General features: G+C 39.3%; 1 protein-coding gene across 1 annotated transcript in view; it reads right to left on the bottom strand.

Moving 5' to 3' along the window:
* ANO2 (anoctamin 2) overlaps positions 1-23,188 on the bottom strand; it is a 187,924-nt gene that overhangs the window by 72,316 nt on the left and 92,420 nt on the right. The window contains exon 14 of the mRNA XM_075418515.1: positions 21,680-21,763. Coding sequence (XP_075274630.1) covers positions 21,680-21,763 — 84 coding nt within the window. The remainder of the gene's footprint in view (positions 1-21,679; positions 21,764-23,188) is intronic.

The raw sequence follows: 23,188 nt of genomic DNA on the forward strand, positions 1-23,188 counted from the left end.
GTGAAAGCATATTTACACGTTTTCCCAACCCCATTTACATATCTCTTAAACTTGTTTCCTCTTGTGGGACTGGGTTTTCCACTGCTTTGTATCCAACTGGACATGTCTAAGGAAAAAAAATACTATGAAAATGGTACAGTGAGCACTTGCTCTACCTGTGCACAGTTGTAAAAATAGAGGTAAAGGCAACAGAAAAGTATGCTTCTATGCCCTAGTTGTCTAAGCCGTAGTCATCCACACAAAGTATCCTTCAATAGCTCAGAGAGTTTTCTAGAGAGAGACTTCTTCTTTTCTCATAATGAATGTAGAATTGTACCAGTAACCTCCATTAGGAACTCCACCAGGAATTCTCTGTCTGGAACTTCACCAGTAACTTTCATTCAATAAAACCTTCAATACACTCACTCGTTGCAATTTGTCTATTTCTGTAGAGCTGTTTGGTATCATAATCTTCCACCCAGCATGATATCAAATTTAGGTAGGTGATTCCTCTCAAACTTTGTTTCTAAATTTTCTCTTTTGAATGTCAGATACCAGATAAGTCAGGCAAAATCTACTTATGGTAAATTAATGAATTATTTAATTCCTTTTCTCTTTTAACCTCTGTATATTTAATTTTCAATAGCTTTACATTTATCCTGCATCTTGGAATAACACTCAAATAGTGCATAGATGGTGATGGCAGCCTGGGTAACTCCCTACACTCTCTGGTATGTGTGTTTGTGTCTCTGTGTGTGTAAAGAGAGTGGGAAGAGAGGTGGTTAACAACTGTACAATATGGTTAGTTTTGACAGAGCTGTTACAACTAATTATTATGGGATTTGTGACTAGGGATCATGTCATAAAACTTTATGATTTTAGCTTCCTCCTCAGTTGTAGAATTTCCTCCATTAGCAGCCATCCTGTGTCTGCTTCCAATTCACTTTTTTCATAACCAAGGCAAACCACCACAGAGTCTGTATATATCCCACAGTATCTTGATAGTCAAACTGAGCAGACAGGGGCTGGATAAGTAAACAATAAGGTGGGTGAAAAACACATTGAATTGCTGGCTCAAAGGGTTGGGACCAGCAGTACAAAGTCCAACTAGCAGCAGTGTCCTTCCAAGCCTGATACTCAGGCAAATACAGTTTAATACATTCATTAACAGACCAGATGTTGGGACTTTTCATAAGTTTGCAGGTCATAACAAATCGGATAAAGTGATTCACACCCTGAGGATCAGGGTTGCTATTCAGGAAGACCTCAGCAGACTCGTGAACTCCTGCAAACAAAAAAGCAAAATTGTGTACTTGGATGGAATGCACTGGTACAGCCTGTGGTCCAAGTGGCAGCAAGCAGTTTTGCCAAAAAGGAGCCGGTGGTCTCCCTGGACAATGATTTCAACACAACTCAGCAGTGCACCCTTGCTGCAAAGAAGGCCAACCACATAGCAAGGCTGTATTAGCAAAAGAATGGCCAGCAGGTCAAGGAAAGTAATTCTCCCACTCTATTTAGCTCTGCTGAGACTGCATATAAAGATCTATGTCTGATTTTGGACTCCTCAGTACAGGAAAGACATTTCTATACAGGGACAAGCTGAGCGTAAAGCCATGAAGTTGGTTATGAGGGTATAGCTCTTACATAGCAGGAAAGGCTCAACGAAATGGACTTGTTCAGTCTTAAGAAGAGGCTAAAAAGATGCTATTGCTGTAGACAACTGCCTAGAAGGAGGGTACAGGGAAGACAGAGCCAGAATCTTCTGGGAGGTGCAGAGTGGCAAGTTGAGAAGTGACAGACACAAGTCACAACAAGGGAAATTCTGATCAGATATCAGAGATCACAGATGAGAGAAAAGCTCTTCATAATGAGCTCAGTCAAACACTACAGCAGATTCCTCAGAAAGGCTGGAAATCTCCATCCTTAGAGATTTTTAAAACTTGACTGAACAAGGCCTTAAGCAAACTGTTCTAGAGTTGGCCTTGCTTTGAGCAGGGGAGTGGACTGGAAGATCTCCAGAGGTCTTGTCTTACCTATATTGTCCTATGACTCTGTGATTAATTTTAACACCATGACTAGATTATCTTTAATACCCACCCTACTGAACAGTGCCCACACTTCTTCATTCCTTTTTCTTCTCTGTATATGTGCACCTACAATTGCTTTGGGGTTTTTTTGGTTTTATTTTTTTCATCTTTTTTTTTTTTTTTTAATTTCCTGTGCAAAATTTAGCTCAAGCTTGACTTTTGGCAATTCCTATTTACTCCTGCTTTTTCTGTGTCCCAAGATACAGTTTTCTGTGGTGAACAACCCATTTTCCGCCACTACTTTTCAGTATTCTCACTGCTTTCAAAATCCTCCTTAAAGGAAAATATTCATTAACTTTCCTCAGTGATCTTATACATTAATTATATGGAATGCGTCTATACAAGTGTTTTCTGTATATTTTTACAAATTTAACTTAAAGAAAACTGAAGCTTTGCCCACATTTTTGTCCCTAATCACTTCAGGCCTGTTAATGTTGAAAAGAAGTTTCCTAAGTTTCTCAGTTTTGCCACTAAAGTTAAAAACCTCAGCTATGGCCTGAGGAAAGTTTAGCCTACTATTTAGTTTAAGCTAAAAAAAACTCAGAATTATTTAATCCAGCTTTATCAATTTGTTGCTTTAACAGATTTGCTACAACACTGGCAGACATTTTCAGTTGTGGATATGCACCTCTCTGTACGAGATGCTTGTTTGTAAGGCAGTGACTTAGAAAACCAGAGGGACGCAAAAGAAGAACCAGAAGCACAGAAGAGATACTGACCTAGCCAGGTAAGCAATAAACGGCAGTTTAGTCAGGTGAATAACAATAGCAACAGTCCAATAAGAAAAGGTAAGTTTTTGAAAAAAAAATAAAAAAAATAAAAAAAAATCTGTAACTTGAATAATTTTGGATTACAACCAGCTTTACTAGCTATTGGTTTAATACAGACAGTGAGTGGTTGCTACAGTTCTTTTCCCACTTAATCTTTTCTTTCCCTAAAATCTGCCTTAGCTAATACTGTCATGTTGTGGCAAAGAAACCATTGTGCACTGGGTATCCAGACTGGCATTATTACTTTTTTTTTTTCCTGCATTTAGACAGCACCCTTTCCCTTTTCCAGAGCATCAAACTATGTTATCTGATCCTGTCGATACTTCTTTTGAAGGCATACACAATCCTTAAGCTGAGTTTAACTTTTGCACAGATGTGATGCCTGGCATCAGGCTGTGGATCCTAGCAATCTTTTCATAGGGTTACCACAGTTCCTTGTAGACAAAAAATGTCTTATTGTACTGTTGTTTCAAAAATCTGAGCTTATATATTTTCAGGAACAAAAAAAGAATTCCAGAAACTTTCATTGACAAATGTTGCCAAACTACAATTTTCTACCCGTATCCAGCTAAACAATATTCTGAAGTGCATCATTTATATTTAAAGAAAGCTGAGGAATAATCCTCAGGCCAGAATTGTCCAACCTTTTCCACATGCAAATCACTTCATAATTTAGAAAGAAACAGTACCATACCTCCATGTCTTTTCAGTGGTTTATCCAATAATGTTTCTATTGACTATCAGTTGGACTCCATAGAAAAACTACATGAGTACAAGAAAGAAAACAAAGAATAGTCTGCTCTCATGTTAGGATGATTGGGCCATTTTGAATATGCTTATGGAACAGGAGCTTATGCTTATGGGACTGGAGCATCTCTCCTACAAGGAGAGGCTGAGGAAGCTGGGACTGTTTAGCCTGAAGAAGAGAAAGCTGCGAGGGGACCTAATAAATGCTTATAAATATCTCAAGGGTGGGTGTCAGGAGGATGGGGCCAGACTCTTTTCAGTGGTGCCCAGTGACAGGACAAGGGGCAATGGGCACAAACTGAGGCACAGGAAGTTCCGTCTGAACATGAGGAAGAACTTCTTCCCTCTGAGGGTGACGGAGCACTGGAACAGGCTGCCCAGGAAGGTTGTGGAGTCTCCTTCTCTGGAGATGTTCAAGACCCACCTGGACAAGGTCCTGCGCAGCCTGCTGTAGGTGACCCTGCTTCGGCAGGGCATTGGACTAGATGACCCACAGGGGTCCCTTCCAACCCTGAACATTCTGTAATATCCTATGTGGGGAGACCTTCTATGCAGATGACGGTGCAAGATAAGGCAGAACTGTATGGGGTTAAATAAAGGTGAACCTGAGTGTCCTTGCTGTTATCATTGAGAATTGCTGTAAGTTCTAGTTGGTCTGATTTACCTCTTTGCAAAATGTTCCTTATTCATTCACTGAAAGGCCAAAATTCAAGCAGATTTTTTTTTTTTTTGCAAAATAAAAAAGAAAAACCCTTTCATACGAGAAGTGTTAGCTTCAGACCTGCTTGGCCTGTTTCTTCTGGAGGTCAGCATATGATAAAATATAATAAACCAAAAGCAAAGCAAAATCTAGCAATTCAACCTCAAAAGGAAAAAAAACAAAAAAAATGCAAACCAAAAAAAATGTTTACGGGTTTTCTTTCTTCAGTGAAGTATTGCTTTCCTGCTACTGTGGTGGTGCAGTGCCTTGACTGTTCATTATTACTTGACCATCAGAAGGTGTTTCAGCACTAGGTTCCAGGATCAAACAAAACAGAACAAAAGAAGCAGAGTGCAGTGCCTAGGAGGGGGAATGAATATTCCTGACACTACCCCTGAAAAAAACAAAGGACAATATAAATCCCACTCTCAGGAACAATCAATAAGGCAAATCCACACAGAAGACTGCATTTTAAATGTGACATATTCTTGCTGCAAATGTACTTAAGATGCTCAAGACCCAAGAGCATAACTACTGAAGGGTTTTTTTTTAATCTGGATTGTCTTTAGCTGAGTTATCTGCAGCAGTAGATTCTCAGCAGATCTGAGAGAATATGCATAACCAGACAGAAGCAGAGCAGGGAGTAAGAAGCTTTAGAGCACATAGCCTAGCTCTTTTGATATTGCTGTTGCAGTAGATAGCATGTGCATCCAGACAGCATAACGTTTCCTGAATTCCTAACCCCCATCTGGGACACAACCCTTACTGTAAGTTTGAGAAGATAAGGGAATGTGCCAAACCCTAAGTGCTCCTCACTACCAGCTTGCTGTTGCTTGCTGTAGCTCTCTCCTGTTTGACAATACATTTTACCACTCTGTCCTACCAGAGTTACGTACATGGGACCCAGCTGGATTAGTCATAACTACAGTCTCTTCTTTAACTCTATTTTCAAACGGACAACTACTCATTTTGAAAACAAAAGGACTTTTTTCCTGGAGCAGTATTTATAAATGCGGTCATTCACTTAGAGCACTTGCAATCTCTGTTCATCAAACACTCAAAACAAGAGGTGAAAACAACCCCCAAAAATTGTAACATGGCTAGTAATGCTGCGCAGCATCTCACATTAGACCCCGCAGCATCTCACATTAGACCCCATAGATTTCTACAGGCTCAGATGGAGTGTTAATACTTTATGTTGCCCCTCTGTATTGTCTACAGTCAAAGAACAGCTCTTCAGACAGTGCTTCCTAAGTTGTCTCTCAAAGGAAACAATTTTCACTTCTTTTTATGAGGTATCTAAGGCAGAGAGACAACATAGCCTTCCCCCCTCCATTTATTTCTATAGAGAGGAGCGCTAAATCCCATAGTTTATCCTTCCTGTAAGGTCTCAGTGGAAATAACAGAACCCTGAAACAGGCCTGGAAGAGATACATTCAGGCTGTGCATGTGAGCTTTGAACATTACACTTACCTATGGGCACAGGAGAGCTGACACTTCATCCCTGGAAATATCCCAACCACCTCTCCCCAGTGCCTCTGGAGACCATCAGTGATGTGGTACTTCTTCAGGTCATAAGGCCATAATCAGTGGCCAGACAAAAGAAAGGACAAAGCACCATAAAAATCGTCCTGCTCCAGTTGTTACCTCTCAGGTCCAAATGTCTGAAGAGCTCATTCTTCCAGTCCTTGCAAAAGAAAACTTCAGAGATGCTTTTCGAAAAGGCACAGCTGGCCCGATTTTCAAAAGTGCTCAATTCCCAACAGCTTTTACTATTCTCAGTGGGAGCTTGCGGCCGTTAAACCCTTTTGAAAACAGCCATATATAAAATTAAAATGAATTGAATTCAATTTATCCTCTGGCCTGCGTTTGTGACAGCTGTGATTAGAATGTTATACCTCAAGCTTGCGAATCAATGAGCAGCAACCTTCCCGGAGAACAGCCCAGATGCAGACCCTCTGAGACTTTAGAAGGAATGTGCCACGCTCCACAACAGCTTGTCTCTCAGCAGCCACCTCTGCTGAATGCCTGGGCTCCACCAGCATAAGCACAGTGTATCTGATACTGACTCAAGGTTTCTCTTCCTTGTAAAACTGCAGCCAACACACTTGGCTGGCTTGGCAGTGAAATGCTTTGGCATGCTGTATGGACTCCAATTATTTTTCAGCTGAAACAGAGCATAATCCTTAGTGAGTTTCATTGCATACTGTTAAATTACTGCACTGGGCCACTCCTAAGGGCTGTTTCACATTTAGCTTGAGTGTATGCAGAACAGCACCGTGTCTGCACAAAGATCCAGGAGCAAAATGGGAAACCTGCAGAAACGTTGAACTCTCCAGAATTTCAGGGTAGGCTTGCCAGGGTTCATTGTTTAAGTTTCATCTGGCTGTCTGGGTTTTATTTTTCTTGCCTGAAATTTCTACCTCCAATACTTTCACCAAAAGCCTTCCAAAGATTTAAAGCAGCCTCCTAACCTCAGGATGGTCATTTTCCCTACCAAACACTTCTGAATGCACCTGGCTGACCCACTTCTCTTTTGAAATTATCTTACCACTAGGTATCATATGAAAGATGACAGCTCTCCTTGCCCACAGCCAGCAGTTTCCCACAGTCCTGATGGCTCCATTGAACAGCTAGGAACCATGAAAGGAAGAGCTAGGCTAATGCCTCATACTCTTTTGGGAATACCTTTAAGTAAGGATCAGGTAGAATAGCTGTGTATAACTACCAGTTTGACCACCTAAGACCTTTCTGCCTTGTTCTTCTTTTAGGATGTCATAACTGCATCTTCTGTAAAACAAAATGTTTCGACCAGTAGAAGTGTCTCATCACATCAGCCCATCTAACACTGTAGGCAATGCAACTGCACATGCAGTTCGAATGCATTTAAACACCACATCCCATTACCTTTGTTTTCTTACGACTGCCCCAAAACTCAGTCATAACTGACTCAAGAAAGGGGCAGCATAATGTTCAGAATTACTCTATAACAATGGTGTAACTTGTGCTTCTAAGCCCATCAGAAAACCTTAAAACACTTCACTAATAATTACACAGTCTAGACCTGAATTAAAGACAGTACTACACTGAAATGTTAACCTTCTGTAAGACACAGATTTTGAAGTGCTTATTTGGCCACTAGCAAGGAACAAGAGTGTGAATTAGCCTTTTGTTTAAAACAGTAATCAGAGCAGATACAACCAGTGCTGTTAAAATTTGCCAAAGTTCAGTTCTAACAAATCAAGCCTACACAAACTATTCTAACACTCCTATTTGTGCTGAATGGCCACACTAGGATCTAGCAGAGTAGAAGAAACCAATATATCGGTTACTATTTGGTGATGTCTTAGGGACAAAAAGCTTTGATCAAATGTTCAAAATACTATTGAAATAGCTGCACAGGAATTGCAATGGTACCTTCATTTTTTCATCAATAGACAAGCTAGAACTGCATTTTAGAAAAGTCTCATTTCATTTTTCTAGTTTGCAGCCATTCTGAACTTTATGAAACAAAACATCGTGTCTCACACTTTTAGAAGACACATGGTGAACACAGGCCAGTATCAGCCTATTTGCAGCAATGGTGAAGAAAGAGTGCAGGTGAACTTACGTTTTATAAGAATTAGGGGGTATGAGAAGATTCAGAATACACATTTTTAAGACAGAGACTGTTCCACATAAGCAGGTTCTATGCTCCTGTCCAATGGATTACATAAAAAAGTACGTTAAGGTTGAAATTTTGGACATACAGAAGCTGGGAATTCCAAAATCTATTCAGAAATCAAAGACAGAAAATTCTGGCCTGAAGAGTTACTATTTTAAACAGGAGTAAGCTACTGAAACTAGGTAAAACTTTTGTAGACCCAACTTCAGAAATCCCAGATATAACAAATGGCTAAAATCAAAATTGTGTGATACTACAATGGAAAGAAATGAAATGTCTACGGGAAGTGCAGATACATTTACTACGAGCAGGCTGAATAATGTCTTTGTTGCTTACAGCTTATATTTGCTTCTTTGTCAATGTATAGGTTATGCAAATCCTAGATATAATTTAGTACTTTTATCTGAAGACAATAAGTGCTACTCTTAGCTTTAGTGGTTAGTTAATTTTGACTCCACATAAAAGCAAATGAAATGGCAAACTGTAAACTCTGCTTAGCCAAACTAATATCAAAGCTTGTATTTCATATACAGAACTTCTTAGGTGCAGGGGGTATTTAATCTTTGCAATCAGTGATATGCATCTTCTCCATCAACTGCACCGCTTCATGTCAGCATATCCCTGCAGGTCTTTTTTTTTATTTAATTTGTATTTAATTCTTAAATTTCAATGAGCAGCATGTCAGCAGTCTTCATAACATGTCTGTAATTATAGTCTTTCCACCAGACTCAAGAGAAACTGTAGTAAGTTTTAACACTCTCTTTCAGTGCTTTCTACCCCAGATGAAGCATCTAGTTCTTCCTAAACCAGATTCAGTAAACGTTTATGTACATACGTAAGATTTAAGGCATGCATAACTGCTTGTAAGGCAGAGGTTTGTGATGTAGAATGGGAGGGGATGAAGGAACACATCATGCACTCACCATTGAAACAGTAAATCTAAGATGGAAAGGAAGTATTTATTCCTAGTGACTACATTAAAACCCCATGTTACAAAAAAAAAAACAAAATCCAAAAAGTATATGGGAAGAAGTGGAGGAGGGAACAGGTAAGGAAAAAATTACAGTCTTTCTAACATCAGAGTCACACAACAAAACAGCTTTTAGACAAAGCTCAGTATATACATTGTTCTGCTGTTGTGACTACATCACGGCATGGTGACAAAATCAGCTAACAATTTTTTTTTTGGAGCACAGTCTTCCCTTCTGCCTCACCACCTATGAGGTTTTCTTCTTCTCTTCCTCACACAAAACTGGTACTAGGAGATGGGAGAATGCTATAGAAAGTTTTATTCCCTCTTCACTACTCACACAGCTATGGGTTTTGAACAGTTCAGTCTACATTGCTTTTGGCTTTGTGTTTCCTAAATGGATAGCAATTAAGTTCTGAAATTTGTTCATAATTACTCTTTTCCTAAAAAGCCTGTGATCATTTGTATTCTTTCATGATATTCTTTTCTGCCCTTAGATTTTAGCCCTGCTTCTAACTCTGCACCTTAATTGCTCGGGGTGGTAATGCTCCAGCTCCCACGCAAACCCGTTCAGACCTTCTCTTACCACGTAGCACAAACATAGGAAAATATGTTTTGATTTTATAAAATCCAAATGTAATTTTAAAATTATGCTTAAATGTATACTTTATTAGTTGAACAATCTTAGCCATTCTGAAAGACATCCAAAATGGCTATTGCCTACTTTCTCTCTTCTACAACCTGTTAAAAAAAATGTACTCAAACTTGTTCTTGACTTCATTTTTCTAATTCATTTTTTGTCTCTCTGAATTTGTTCTAGATTTTCCATTTCATAAGGAGAAACTCACCAGCAAAATTGGTCTTAAAAGTCTGTGATATTCCCCGCCTTCGCACTTAGGTAATAAAGGGGCTTAATTTTCATCAACAATAATTTTAAATTGGAATAAATAGAAGCAATTGAAAACTTGGATTTTTAATGTAAGACCTTCTAAATCCTGAGGAACAGAGTGGCAGAACCCAGCCATGCTGTGTTTGTTTCCATAACTGAACAAGCCTGCAGTAGGAATAATTACGGAACAGATATTTTTGTTATATCATATCCATTGGGGGAAAAAAAAAAAAAGTCAAGAACAGGTCTTTTTCTACATTCTAAAGCTTTAGATCCTCAGAAATTTTGATGAACAATGATCAGATCATCAAATGATCAGATGACCTGCAAAGTTTCCCACATTGTCTAGATTAGCTCTCTTCAAGCAAGCTATTCCCAACTCTACAGCATCTCTTAGTCCTTCTTAGGTACAGAGGAGAGGCAATGTGTGTTGAAGTTCATACAGACGAATTCAGCATGACACCTTTTCCACTACTTAGCCTGATATTTTATCTCATTTCACCTGGATGAACCAACAGGTATGCACTCAAAGGCATGGAAAGATGAAGGACAGAAAGAAAAACAAGCCAGGCCATAGACTTAGAAAGACTCAGATGCAGGTTTGTGTGGCAAAGTAGACTGAGGGGGAGAAAAGAAATATTAAAATCTGAAGGGACAACAATAAAGGGAAAAGAGCCCTATGGTACACCACCTGAAATACAGTGAAAAAGCAATCATCACATAAATAAATTAGAGCGGACCAAATGGACATGGCCTGAGTTCTAATCCCATCTCTTTCACAGGTAGTCCTGTAAATTTTTAAAAACAGTGAGATCATCTTCTCTAGCTCTGCAGTGATAACGACATGCAGTGAATCCCTTGCTGTTTGCCAGGAACAAAAGCAGGAAGGCTTACAGACCGTGCGTGACTCCCCCTCTTCAGGTACCCATAGAGAAATGTTCTTCTCTCCCCTTGAACTGAAGGAGCAGCTGGCCTCCTTACTCACAGCACACTGTCCTCTATGTTTGGTTCATTGAAAGAAAGAAAGAAGGGATGATGAAAAATCATCACATGAAGGACAGCAGAAAAGAAGGAGGCATAAAGTACCAAACAGCAGTGTCTGGAAGGCTGTAGCTGCATTGCCAGATTAACCATTTTAAAATAAGAGGTTATTTTATTTTTAATGAAAATTCTAATAACCATTTTTCCAGTCAGTTTCAGTGAAATATATCAATTTATAACCTATTAAATATGTGATATTCCCCTTGTGGAGTAACTCTATGTGAGTTTACTGAAGTACACTACATTTGCTTTCCTTAGGGAATCAATTACATCATTTAAAAAAGACACAGTTCAGATGGCATGGTTTATTAATCTGCCTTTAGCAAATCCATGTTACATTTCGTCCCATTTCTCCAGTACTTCTAGTAAAGCTCATATTACATTTTCTTTCAAAATGTGCCTATTGTGGTCAAACCAATTTGTCTGCACTTGCTTGGATCATTACTTTCCTGCATGTCACAGAATTACACAAAAGATGGAGTTGGAAAGGACCTCTGGACATCATCTTAGTCTAATACTCTGCTTAAAGCAGGGTCAGATAGCACAGGCTTTTCAGGCCTGTGTCCAGTTAGGCTTTAATTATCTCCAGGGATGGACAGTCCACAGATTATCTGGGCACCTTGTTCCAGTGTTTGACCACCCCCAGTAAAAGAGTTTTTTCTTAGGTTTAAATGGAACTTCCTATATTTCAATTGGTGCCCATTACCCCTTGTCCTTTCACTGGACATCCTTGAGACAAGACTGGTTCCATCTTCATGAATCCCTCCCATTCAGGTGTTTGAACACATTGACAAGATCCCCCCGAGCCTTCTCTTCCTGAGGTCCAACAATCTCACCTTTCAGCCTCTCAAAGCCTCACACAAAGGTATGCCAGGTGCTCCAATACTTTAATCAACTTAGTGACTCTTCAATGGACTTATTCCAATGTGTGTGTGTTTCTCTTGTACAGAATGGGGAACGGCACTGCAGCTGTGGTATCACCAGGACTGAGTAGAGAGGAAGGATGGTCTCTCTCAACGTGCTGGCAGCACACTTCATAATGCATCCCAGGAGGCTGTGAGCCTTTGCTCCAAGCACACATTGCTGGCTCACGTTCAATTTGTTCAAAAGAGCACCCAAGTCCTTATTTCACAAAGCTGCCTTCCAGCCAGTCATTCCCTATCCTGTGCTGGTGCAAATTTCAACATAGATTATACAGCTGATATCCTACAGCAGTCATAGGAGTGCCTAACCCATGCCATCCAGGAGCCTTCGTTCCTTTCTACTGATTTACAATTACCAGCACACAGTGAAATTTGATCTTCCCTCTCTTGTGAAGATTCTCTACTTTTGATTTTAGGTTGCTTTAACATTCATTTAACTAGAGCTGACAACCGAGTCTGCATATTTCAACTTCAAAGCAGTCTGACTGAGATATTAAATATTTTCAAAATATTACAGTAGGTTGTTTTTTAAAGATCTATCTGCAATGTAAAAGACAAGTATCAACACTTTCAAAATAGGATTTAAGTTGTTTCAAGAAATGAGGTCCAACCTATTTTCCAGGCAATTAGTCTCAACGAGAAAATCAAGCACAGAACACGAAAATCAAGTCCAAAAGAAGCATAACAGTGTGCAACGCTTGGTCCACTAAGTTGTCTATGCTTTCTCTAAGCCACTGTAGTTTGTTATGCCGAGATAAGATGGCAACTGATGCCTATGAATTAGGAAAGATTCCAGACTGATGTTCAAAGGACCATCCCATTTTAAACCGAGCAGGATGATCTTGGTGAAGGGAAGGGGGTTACACTGACTGCCACACCAGTAAGGTGGCCTTTTTAAACATCAGATCAATTTTATTTGTAAGATTTTAGCTAAATTTGTCAATTGGGCCAAAGATAGCAGTAAACTTTAAAACTGTTCTTGCACTCTGGCATCAGACAGTTGTAACAGCTTCATCACATCCATTTTCTAGTTTGATTTCATGGAACTATAAGAATAGAAGAAAACCATGTGAGGGCTGAATTTTGAACAGTTCTCCTTACTGACAGAGGAATAGCTAAAGGCACATACATACCACTCCATCACCTTTCAGTGGACTCCTTAACAGAAGAGGAGATGCACTAGATGTTTCTTTTCACTGTTTAAAAAGTGATCCATCTTATTTTATATCTCTAGTCTCTGAGACTAGAGTTGGAGTATGCCATTGGAAGTTGTTAAACTAGTCCATGCATCCAAACAAGCTTTACATTTTCAATACACAAACAACAGAGCTTGAAAGAAGCAGTGAATCTGGTATCGTATAATAATAATTAAAAGTCTACCCTCATTCTGTTGTACAACACCCATTTGACATCAGTAGGAGAAAAAGTTGACTTGATTAACCTGGTAAGAATTCAAGTTTATCTATTACATGAAACACCATGCTGTGAAGGAGCTTCCAAATATAGTGTCATCTTATCCCTAAATTAAGTGAAGCGTGAAAATCAGCAGATCAGCAGGCAAGTGTTTTTCAATTAATCATGGTAATAGCTGCAAAAGTTGAGCAGTTCAAACTGATTTCTTTAGTTCTTTAAGCCTGGAGTATGTGGAATTTCAATCTTCATGGGATAGCTGCCCAAAGGAATTTAACGTAAATGCAGTTTATTTCTTTAAAATTGCAGACAGGGTTGCAGTACGCATCAAATCAAAAATTCTTGGCAACTAGCTTAACTGACTGTTGTTTCCACAGCCAATTTGTGTAAATTTTGTCCCAAATCTGGGCTTCTGTTTTGACCTTGGAGTTTAATAGCATGAAATTTACCCTATAAATATGCTCAACAGAAGGTAAAAAATATACTCCAAGATACAACAGTTTGTCACCAGCACACAGGAAAGGGAAATTTCATAAGTTCAAGTATCTACATTAAAGTAAAACCCAGCAGACTTTTGGAGATTTATAATTCCACCTGAGACTTTGCTGTAACCCTCTAACCTGTTATTATAGTCTTTGACGGGGTACAATGTGATAGTAAGTCATCTACAGTAACTGCAGACTTAAGGACTAATATTTTATTACTTACTCAGGCAGAACTCCCATTAATTTCAAGTACTGATGAATAAAACCTGTAGGAATGAGTCTTTCCATTCTGTTTAATAGGAAAGAGACCTGCATCATCTGTAACATTGTCAATAAGAAGCTTAGGCCTCAATTAAAAAGAGCACTTAATCGTATCCATATTCAGGGTGCCAAGGGATGGGCTTAACTTTAATCGTGTGCTTTAGTCCCAGTTACTTGATTAAATAACGCAAGCTGTAGTACTGCCCTAGAAACAATGCTTCCTTGAGCCAAAAAGTCATAATAAGTTACACAAATAAGACCAACAAACAGCAGCCTGCCTTCTTCTGTTTCTGGATTCAAAGCTCTCTTCTAAAGACCTCTAATTTTTATTTTGGCAGGAAGAGTCTCCGAGCATTAGATACCTTTTTTTCTGAAAATCCTGCCTCTGATCTGCACTGTTTGGCCTCCAATAGTTGAATAAAAAAGCATCCAGTATTCCTAAATACCATTTTGATGTCTAGACAAAACAATGATGATTTATTCCTTTAAAAAAGATAAGCAGGGATTTTGTTTGCCTATGACTTTGGAGCAGAGGAATGGAAGCTAGAAGACCAGGCTGATGTTCTTGCAAGGTTGATCGCACAACTGTGGAAGGGCACTGAGATGAGGGAAGGGCCCTGACAACTGGAGAAAGGACAATTTTGTATCCATCTTCACAGAAAGGACAAAAGGATATTCGAGGAGTTAGCCTCATTTGATCCCTTGGAAAGACATTTTGAAACCCAATTCTGAGCACATAAAGAAGTAGGTGATTGTGAGCAGTCATTATGGGTTTACCAAAGGTGATTCATGCCCCACCAATCTGATTGCTTTCTGTCAGAAAATGACTAGACTTGCAGACAAGAGGAGACTTGTCAATGTCAGTGCCTTGACTTCACCAAAATATAAGTTGGATGTTCTGGTTCAGAGGGTATCGGCTAATAAGTCACGCTCTATCTGAAGACCTGAACCGCTAGAGTATTGCTGGGCTAGGACTGCCCTGTTTAACATCTTTAAAGAAGTGCTGGAGGAGGTGATGGAATGCTTCCTCATCAATTTTGCAGATGACATCAGACCAGAAGAGATCAGTCAAGTACTTGGCCACCATCCAGAGGGACTTAGCTAGGCAGAAGGAAAGGTCCTATACAAATCCCATGAAATTCAACAAGGACAAATGCAACGATTTGCCTTTGAAATGGACAATTCCGTGCAGTAGTACAGACTCAACTGAAAAAGTCCTTTGGCGTCTGTGCAGACAGCAAGCTGAACATGAGCCAGGAGTGTGCCCCGGCAGCAAAGCCCAACAGCGCCCTCAGCTGTATTACCCAGTGCTTAACCAGTGGATCAAGGGAAGTGATTACCGCCACCTCTCAGCACTGATGAGCCCACATCTAAAATATTGTGTTCAGTTTCGGGCCCTCCAGTAGAAAAAAATAAATTGCTCAACTTATGTGAATCTAGCACAGAGCCCTGGAACGCTCGCCCCATGAAATGACACTGAGGAACAAGGCTTGCTCAACTTGTTCAAGAAGGTCATCAAGACGACAGAGCCAGGCTCTTCACAGTGGTACTTGCTGGGAGGATGAGAGACAATGGGCATAAGTTCAAGCTGGATGTAATGAGAAGCTTTTACACCATGAAACAGTGTCCAGAAAGGTTGTACCATTTCCATCCCTGGAGATTTTCAAGACCCGACTGGAGAATACCCTGAGCAACCTGGTTTGATATCATAGCTGACACTCTTCTAGGCAGGAGTTTGGATGAGATTAAATCCTGAAGGCCTTTTCAGCTTGGATTATTCTATGATAGTATATTTCCAAGCATTTTCTTTCTTCACATCAAGGGCACTGGAAGAGCTACTTCGTTCCAAAGGCCAGCTGGAATACCATTCTAAATACTGCAGCACAGAACTGTGGCTACACATTGGGTTCATTTATTTGATACAAATGAGAAAATCCCATCTCAGATTTTCAGCAACACAGGGAGCAAGTGGGACATTTTTGGCTGCATTTTTTACACTACTCCATACAAAGATAAAACCAAATTCCAAGAAAACAATAGGGAAGAGGTTTGACTACACATCATATACCCTGTAGTCAAAGAACCCACACATCTGAATTAGAACACACTGAAAGACTAGGCCAACAGTCTATTGAAGACACAAATTCTGCTTATAAATATGCTGGTATAAAACTGGTGTAGCCCAGAACTCAAGCAAACTTTAAAATAATCTGAACTATAACATTTAACCTTCAAATGTGACTTGATCCAATTAGTCAACCAAATATTGGTACAGTAAAGAGAATGACGTCTCTCTAAAAGGTTGTCATAAGTGTCCTCATTCATCTTCAGTCATTCTCCTTTTTTTATTTTCAAAAGTTTATGACGCCAGGAATAAGTTGAAAAGAGAAAAAAAAAATCAGTTCTTTCATATTCCTCTTACTATCCCATATGCTTTGAAAGTGAAGTTATTTGTCAAAGTAAAGCAATGAAAGAGGCTGGAAAGACATTGGCTAATTTAAGAAATACTGGATCAAAATTTTTATCACGTGACTAATAAGGTCCAATAAATGGTAAAAAATTATTTTCTCAATATTAGTGATTAAGAAACTCCAGGTTTATTCACAGTTCTGTTTGCTCAAATTAGTACTTCTGACCAATTATCTTTACTTCTTCTACAGGGTTGCAGCTAATATATAAAAGAAGATATTCTTTTTTCCTTTGGTTAATCTTATCTAGGACTTCCTTAATAAAGAGGTGGGCTCCAATATCAGAAGTGTTCTTAGGCCTTGTGGCAATTTGCTTATGCAAAACTGGGTAAGGAACCAACTAGTAGCAAGAATTACTATTTCATGTTTTGCAATGCTAACAATTTTTAAAATATATAACGTATTCATCAGCAATGTACAATTCTACTTTATTTTTACCTGTATCATCCTTACACTAGAGACCTTTCTCTTCAAAGCAGCTTGCTTTAACTCAGTTATTAACTGAAACAGTGGTTTGGAAAAAATATTTCTTTGTTTCAATTACCAGCTGAATTAACAATTTAAATAACTTGTTCTGCCACTTTCATATTTAAAATGAATTAAAGGCAAGATAGAATGCCAGACTGTTATTCCCAGGGTTTGCTCCAAGTAAGGACATGAGCCAAGATACAAGTCCTTTTTTTCTATAAAGAAAGTTTTCCTTGAGAAATATGTAGATTGAGTTTTTCGGTTTCCTGCCAAATAGGAAAGATAAGAATATATATGATGTTGCATCATGTTTGCCAGATCAGCTGGACATTTAATGAAAAGGAATCAGGGCCTGATCCATCTCTCCCAGAAATGACGGGAAGGCTTTCTTTCCATCAGCTCCATTGAGAGTTGGATCTAGCCCCATCTGCATGTTTTCAGGCACAAGACCAATTTTCATTTCCTGACCTGCACACATTTCCATTGAGAGCATTACTATTGCACAGAGAGAGGAACAAGTTATCAGAAAATTACAAATATCCAACACCGTTTTAGTTACCATTCTTCAGATGCAGTAACTTTACCCTATTCATTAAATATTTCTATCCACATCTTCAACGTTACAGTGTATTAAACAAGAACAACAACAAATAATATTAATTACTTTATTACAACAATTGTATCTGACATATTTGCATGAAAATAATATCAGACATATGCATTCATCCATGCACACATGCACATTCAGCTCTGCTGCAAGGACAAAGGTGGCTTTTACTGTACATGAATCAAGAAGCTCTACATTGCGAGCCTTTATTTTACATGACCAGAAAGAATCAAATAGTGCTATTGATTATAAGCCAGACCACTGCAGGTTTCTAGAATCAGTCCCTTAGAACTTGTCATTTTTTGAAAAGAATGCCATAATTTACAAGGACTATCTGTTTATGCAATTGCTCCCTAACCTGAGGCACTTCATGTAAATGTTTCAACTCCTCAAGCTTTAAATGAATTACCTTCTGAAACAGTAGAACCTTAGGGTGTTATTGTAAGAGTAACTTCATCCCAATCTTTTGTGAACTGCTCTGAGCTCTCACAGTTTCTTTCACACTCTCAAAATAACCAATAAAATATTTATTAAAACAGCCTGAACCACACAGGGTGGTATAGGCTGAAATTTTGTTCTTTGCTTATTACAGTAGCATAAATACCCTAAGTACTATTTGTATGAAAGCTATCTTCTGTAACACAAACCCTACGTAACGCATTAGACCTGTAATGCTTTCTATTGCCAGTCTCATCAAGCTGATTTGGAATTTGTTGCCTGGGTAGAGTGATTCATATGTTTACTGGGCCTGACAGGTGCTGGGCGTCTTCCACACTCATTAAAGCTAATGATTTCAACAGCAGACAGGGAAAACTGTATGTTGAAGTAAGTTTCCTCTTAACAGGTATTCCCAAGTTATCATTTAAGAGAGTATGCAAGTGGTGTCAATTTTCATCTGCAATCACAAAACCAGTCTATAACCAAACCCCTATCCCTTCAGTGCAAAAATAACACAATTAGCTTCACAGAGACTCCTTGTTAGCGTAAGGCAAGAAAAAATTTGCACTGTACATAGAGATCTCCACATAAAAGCTCTGTTTCTTGCCATAAAACCAGTCACAGCCTCACTGGAACAGAGGAATTAACATACTGGAAACAAGCCAGTAATTTTATAGAAATATATGCCTTTAAGTAAGCTCTAAATCAGTATTCTCACAATAGCCGCAGCTTTGGCATCATTTCTATCCCAACAAGCCACAGCTGCTGAACTGGAGACTTCTGACTTCATACTAGATAGATAAGTAATGAGAAGTTTTAGGCAGTGATGCCAGAGCCTGTCCTTTGATATCAACACAGCACACTACAGTTGTTGACCAGCTACATCCAAAAGATACGCCTTTAAAATACACTAGTTAACTAAAAATATTCAGGCGAGAACTTCACAGAGACTTATGCCATGACATTAGACCATCAACCAAGATACGATGAGACTACGACCTCACAGGCATCTGTGTGTTGATATAAACCCAAGAAATTAGGAGGACTGAATCTTTAACTACAGAGAGACCTCTGCTTTGATGCAAGTCCAGACGCTAGATCTGCACTATTAATATGACAAAGTCCTGTACCCTGGCTTCCACCCAACAAGACAGAAGTACTAAGCCAGAGACCTCACAGAAACCTGTGCCTTAGTGTTAACCTGTCACGCAAAAGCTCCTGAGTTAATGGTCTTGCAATGAGTATAACATACAGCCATCTGAAGGAGGAAAAAGAAAAGATTAAAACCTTTAAAAATTCGGCAGAAGAACTATCGTAGTCTTAAACACTCATCACTTTTATTGTCTAACTTTTCAGGATCTTCCTAAGTAACACATAGTGGTACATTTCCACAGTTACATTAAACATCACTGTTCAGTTAGAGAACTGTCCTTTATCCTCTTCAGCAGGTCTCACACAAACATTTCCTGCCCTTATAATATCATAACACACTGAGGTACAAACCACTGAGCAACACATCTTCCAAACCCTGACTAATGTGCTGCTTGCTGGAAAGAATTTGAGGGTAATCGAAAAAGTTATTGCAACAGAATTAGGAAGCAAAATGTTAACTGATGGAAAACTGCTCAGAAGCTTGGTAGGTATTTCAATAATTTGGGGAGAGATGGTAGTCAGTAAGTTGCAGAACGAATGCATTTATTAGAAATTTACCTTAATCAACCCAAATGAAATTTTTCTGCCATATGAATAACTGTTTGCTGCCTATAAGTAACAGATAGTAAATATCAAAGTAATTTATTTTTTTTATGAAGTTTAGAAAAGAGATTGAGATGACTTTTGGAAACTTTTCCAAAAAATACTTAAATGATCCAAGGATTAAAATCCCTTTTTTGAAAATTAGTTCAGAATTTAATATTATTAAACATTTTTTTCCAGTTTTGCAGTTTGCAGTTCAAAATGCCTACATCAATTTTCTAAAGAGGATTTTGTCTCCTGTAAGGACATTGGATCAGCAGGGCTTATTGCAATATGACAAGGAGCAATGGCTTTAAACTAAGGGAGGGTAGATTTAGACTAGACAGAAAGAAGAAATTTTTTACTGTAAGGGTGGTAAAACACTGGAACAAGTTGCCCAGAGAGGTAGTGGAGGCCCCATCCCTGGAAATATTCAAGGCCAGGTTGGATGGGGCTCTGAGCAACCTGGTCTACTTGAAGATGTCCCTGCTCACTGCAGGGGGGTTGGGCTAGATGACCTCTACAGGTCCCTTCCAACCCAAAGCATTCTATGATTCTATTCTATGAAAGTCTGCATGCAGATGCCCCAAAAACTTGAAGTAAATATTTTCCTTATGAGTGCTATTTTTCCATCTACACTGGCAAAAAAAGTAATTGGAGAGAAAAATATTCCAGGAAAGCCTTTCCCTTCCTGATGTCTGAAAAGAGTTCATCACTTCTTTATAGTGCTGTGTCTTTACATTGTTCCTCATTTTCATTGCTTTCTTTTACCTTAAATTCGTTTCTAATTTATAAAGTTGTGACTTCTCTATGTCTTATTTAAGCAAGTTAATCATCCAACACTGCCTCATAACTACAAAAGTCTAATATTCTACACCATCAATCACTGACTTGTTTCCAGATGTCACTTGCTTTAAGTCAGAAAAAGCTGAACGGCAGCAGCTGCTTTATCCGTCTTTTACAGTCTTTGATCCCTCACTTGGAAGGCCTAGAGAACTACTTAATGTGTAAGGGAAGACCTCCCCGTAGTGCTATGTCAGAGTCCTGGCTCATATTGGGTGAGATCCAAAGCCCATTAAAGTAACTGAGGATCTTCCAGTTGTCTTCTTTGGAGTTTGGTTGGGCCTAATAGATGAAAAGCAGTTTCACTGAGATGAAAGGTTCACTGGAAACACTTCACTGTCTTGACAGTGATCAGTGGAAGAAAAGGTTAGTTAAGTTCTCTCAGAAGCTGCACGGTTAAATTTGTTGCACCAAACCTGGAAACCGGAGTATTCTCCACTTCAGATACTGGTTCTCAGTGTTTAAACAAAACAAGCTGTTTCCTTCTACCTGGAAACTGGACGTTGCTTTGGAACGCTTTGGCTTTGCTGCCACATGTGGCAGATGGGAATAAGCAATGATTAACCAAGCCTAATGGACAAAGTCTACAGAGACTTACAAGTGCTTAGGAAATAGACCTCAATCAGCATTTTACAAGAGGGGACTGGGAAAAAACTGCTTGTTCTTAGGTTGGAAATAGCCGGAGAAAGCCTAAACACATTTCAATCTAAAAATTATATATCAAATAGTATTTTTCCATTTATACTGGAAATGCTATCAAAAAAACACAACCGTGTAACTGCAACACGACTAAAGATGCCAATGTTATCTATGGAAACGAAATAACTATAATAAAAGCTGTTTTCTTTATTGTCCACAAAGTAGTGAAATCCTAGGTCATTTCTGTATGAATTCCTGTGGTGATGATCTTACCAATCATTCATCACTCTACGGATTAGATCCTAAATCACTCATCAACCATATTCCTATACAAAATGGTTTACTTTGCAGAGCTAGCAAAGTGATGACCTCAAAGCCTTTCAATGGCACTGCAGGGCTGCATAACAGCCGACCCTTAGCAAGCAACTTAAAATTGCTGATTAAGAGCACCAAAAAGTGTCTTTTGCAAACTATCCATCAGAGACAGACAAAAATATAATCACAGCACAACAAAACACAAATCAAATATAAGTGAAAAAAGTAAGTTGTATCTTACTTCACTTGAATTTTCTGTTGTCATGTTTTTATTTTTCATCTTCTTCTGCAGCAGTTTGGTTTCATACTCTGGTCTGGGATGCTCCTGGAAAAGGAAAAAAAAAAATGACCAAAGGTGTGATTATGATTAAAGGAAAAGAAAAAAAAAAGTTCTTGTCACTTATTCATGATCCAAGCCATGAAGACAGTTCAAAACCACAGCACCTTTTGGACTAGGGGGATCACTGCCTAGAGGTATGGGATGCATTACAGAACGCAGGGAAAGAGTATTTCAGGATTGCACAGGACTTTTTATGGGATGCTTAGGGGAAGAACCAAAGGTCGGGAAGGGAAGTCACTTGAGGAGGAACAGGTGTGGAGAAAGAGAGGGATAAGGGGGTAAAAAGGGCCAGTCACATGCAAATAGTTTGCTAGTCTGTATGAGGGTCTGACCATCAGCAACTTGAGCAAGAGCAGGTGTAAGACCGAGTATGTGAGCACTAATGGAGATCAAACTGGAGCAGCTGGCAAGTAGGTGAAGTGCCTGAAGTCTCTAAGGGTGCAACCTTGGGGTGGTCAGCTATGAAAGAGACCAGAGGAGTCGCTGCCAGAGAGACCATAGGGTCTGGGGGTCTCTAGCAGTGAGACCCACTTATGTGTGTATGTATTTCTTTAAGGTCAAGCCCAGGGTGGATTGGCTGCAGGGACACAAGGTAAGTCCCAGCCAGGCCTAGGGGAGCAGGATGGAGGTGTGAGTGAGCAACTGGAGAGGGGCTGTAGCCTCTCGGGCTTGTACCTATAGCTGCCAGCAACTGGAGAGACTGGGGCCCAGGAGCAGCTACTGGGCAGCCTGAGTGAGCCCAGCTACTGTGGGCACGTGCATTGTACATATGTGCATATGTATATTCTCACTAGCAGATTTCCATTCTGCTCAGCCAGGGAGAGGAGCAAGATAAGGCCGTCGGGCTGCCTATGTTTGTGTGTGTGTGTGTCTCTCTGTGTGATCTGTGCAGCTGGCCAGGTATATATGTACATACATGGTGTATACATGTGTTCTGTGTAAGTATGCCTACGAGGAATACATGCTTAACCTCGCTATAGGCTGGACTTGGAGCTGTGGCTGCCTTGCCTCTCAGGCTGTCAGATCTGGCCCAATTTCCCCTATAAATAACCTTTCAAGGTTTTCTTGCAAATTACATTTTTCTTTTCCAAATTAGAGCATAAATTAAGCATGGTAGCACAGACATACCAGAATTTTAAAGACAGCAGCTCGTTAAAAAGACAAATTCCATGTATCTCCTCATTCTTGCCAAGTTCTGAATTCATTCAGAGCCTGGTATTTGGATTTGACGCCTCCCACAAAAAGCTGACTCCTACAGTGTGCATTTTCAGAATCTGCCTTCAAGTTATCTTTGGTACCAAGTCTCACAGGTTACTAACCCTGACAAGAAGACTAGAAATAGTGTATAAGCAATATCAGCAGTACTTTACAAATAACCACATCTGAACAGTCCTTATTTCTTCCGTTTGT

This window comes from Opisthocomus hoazin, chromosome 1 (genome assembly GCF_030867145.1).
Source record: "Opisthocomus hoazin isolate bOpiHoa1 chromosome 1, bOpiHoa1.hap1, whole genome shotgun sequence".
NCBI classification, from domain to species: Eukaryota; Metazoa; Chordata; class Aves; order Opisthocomiformes; family Opisthocomidae; genus Opisthocomus; species Opisthocomus hoazin.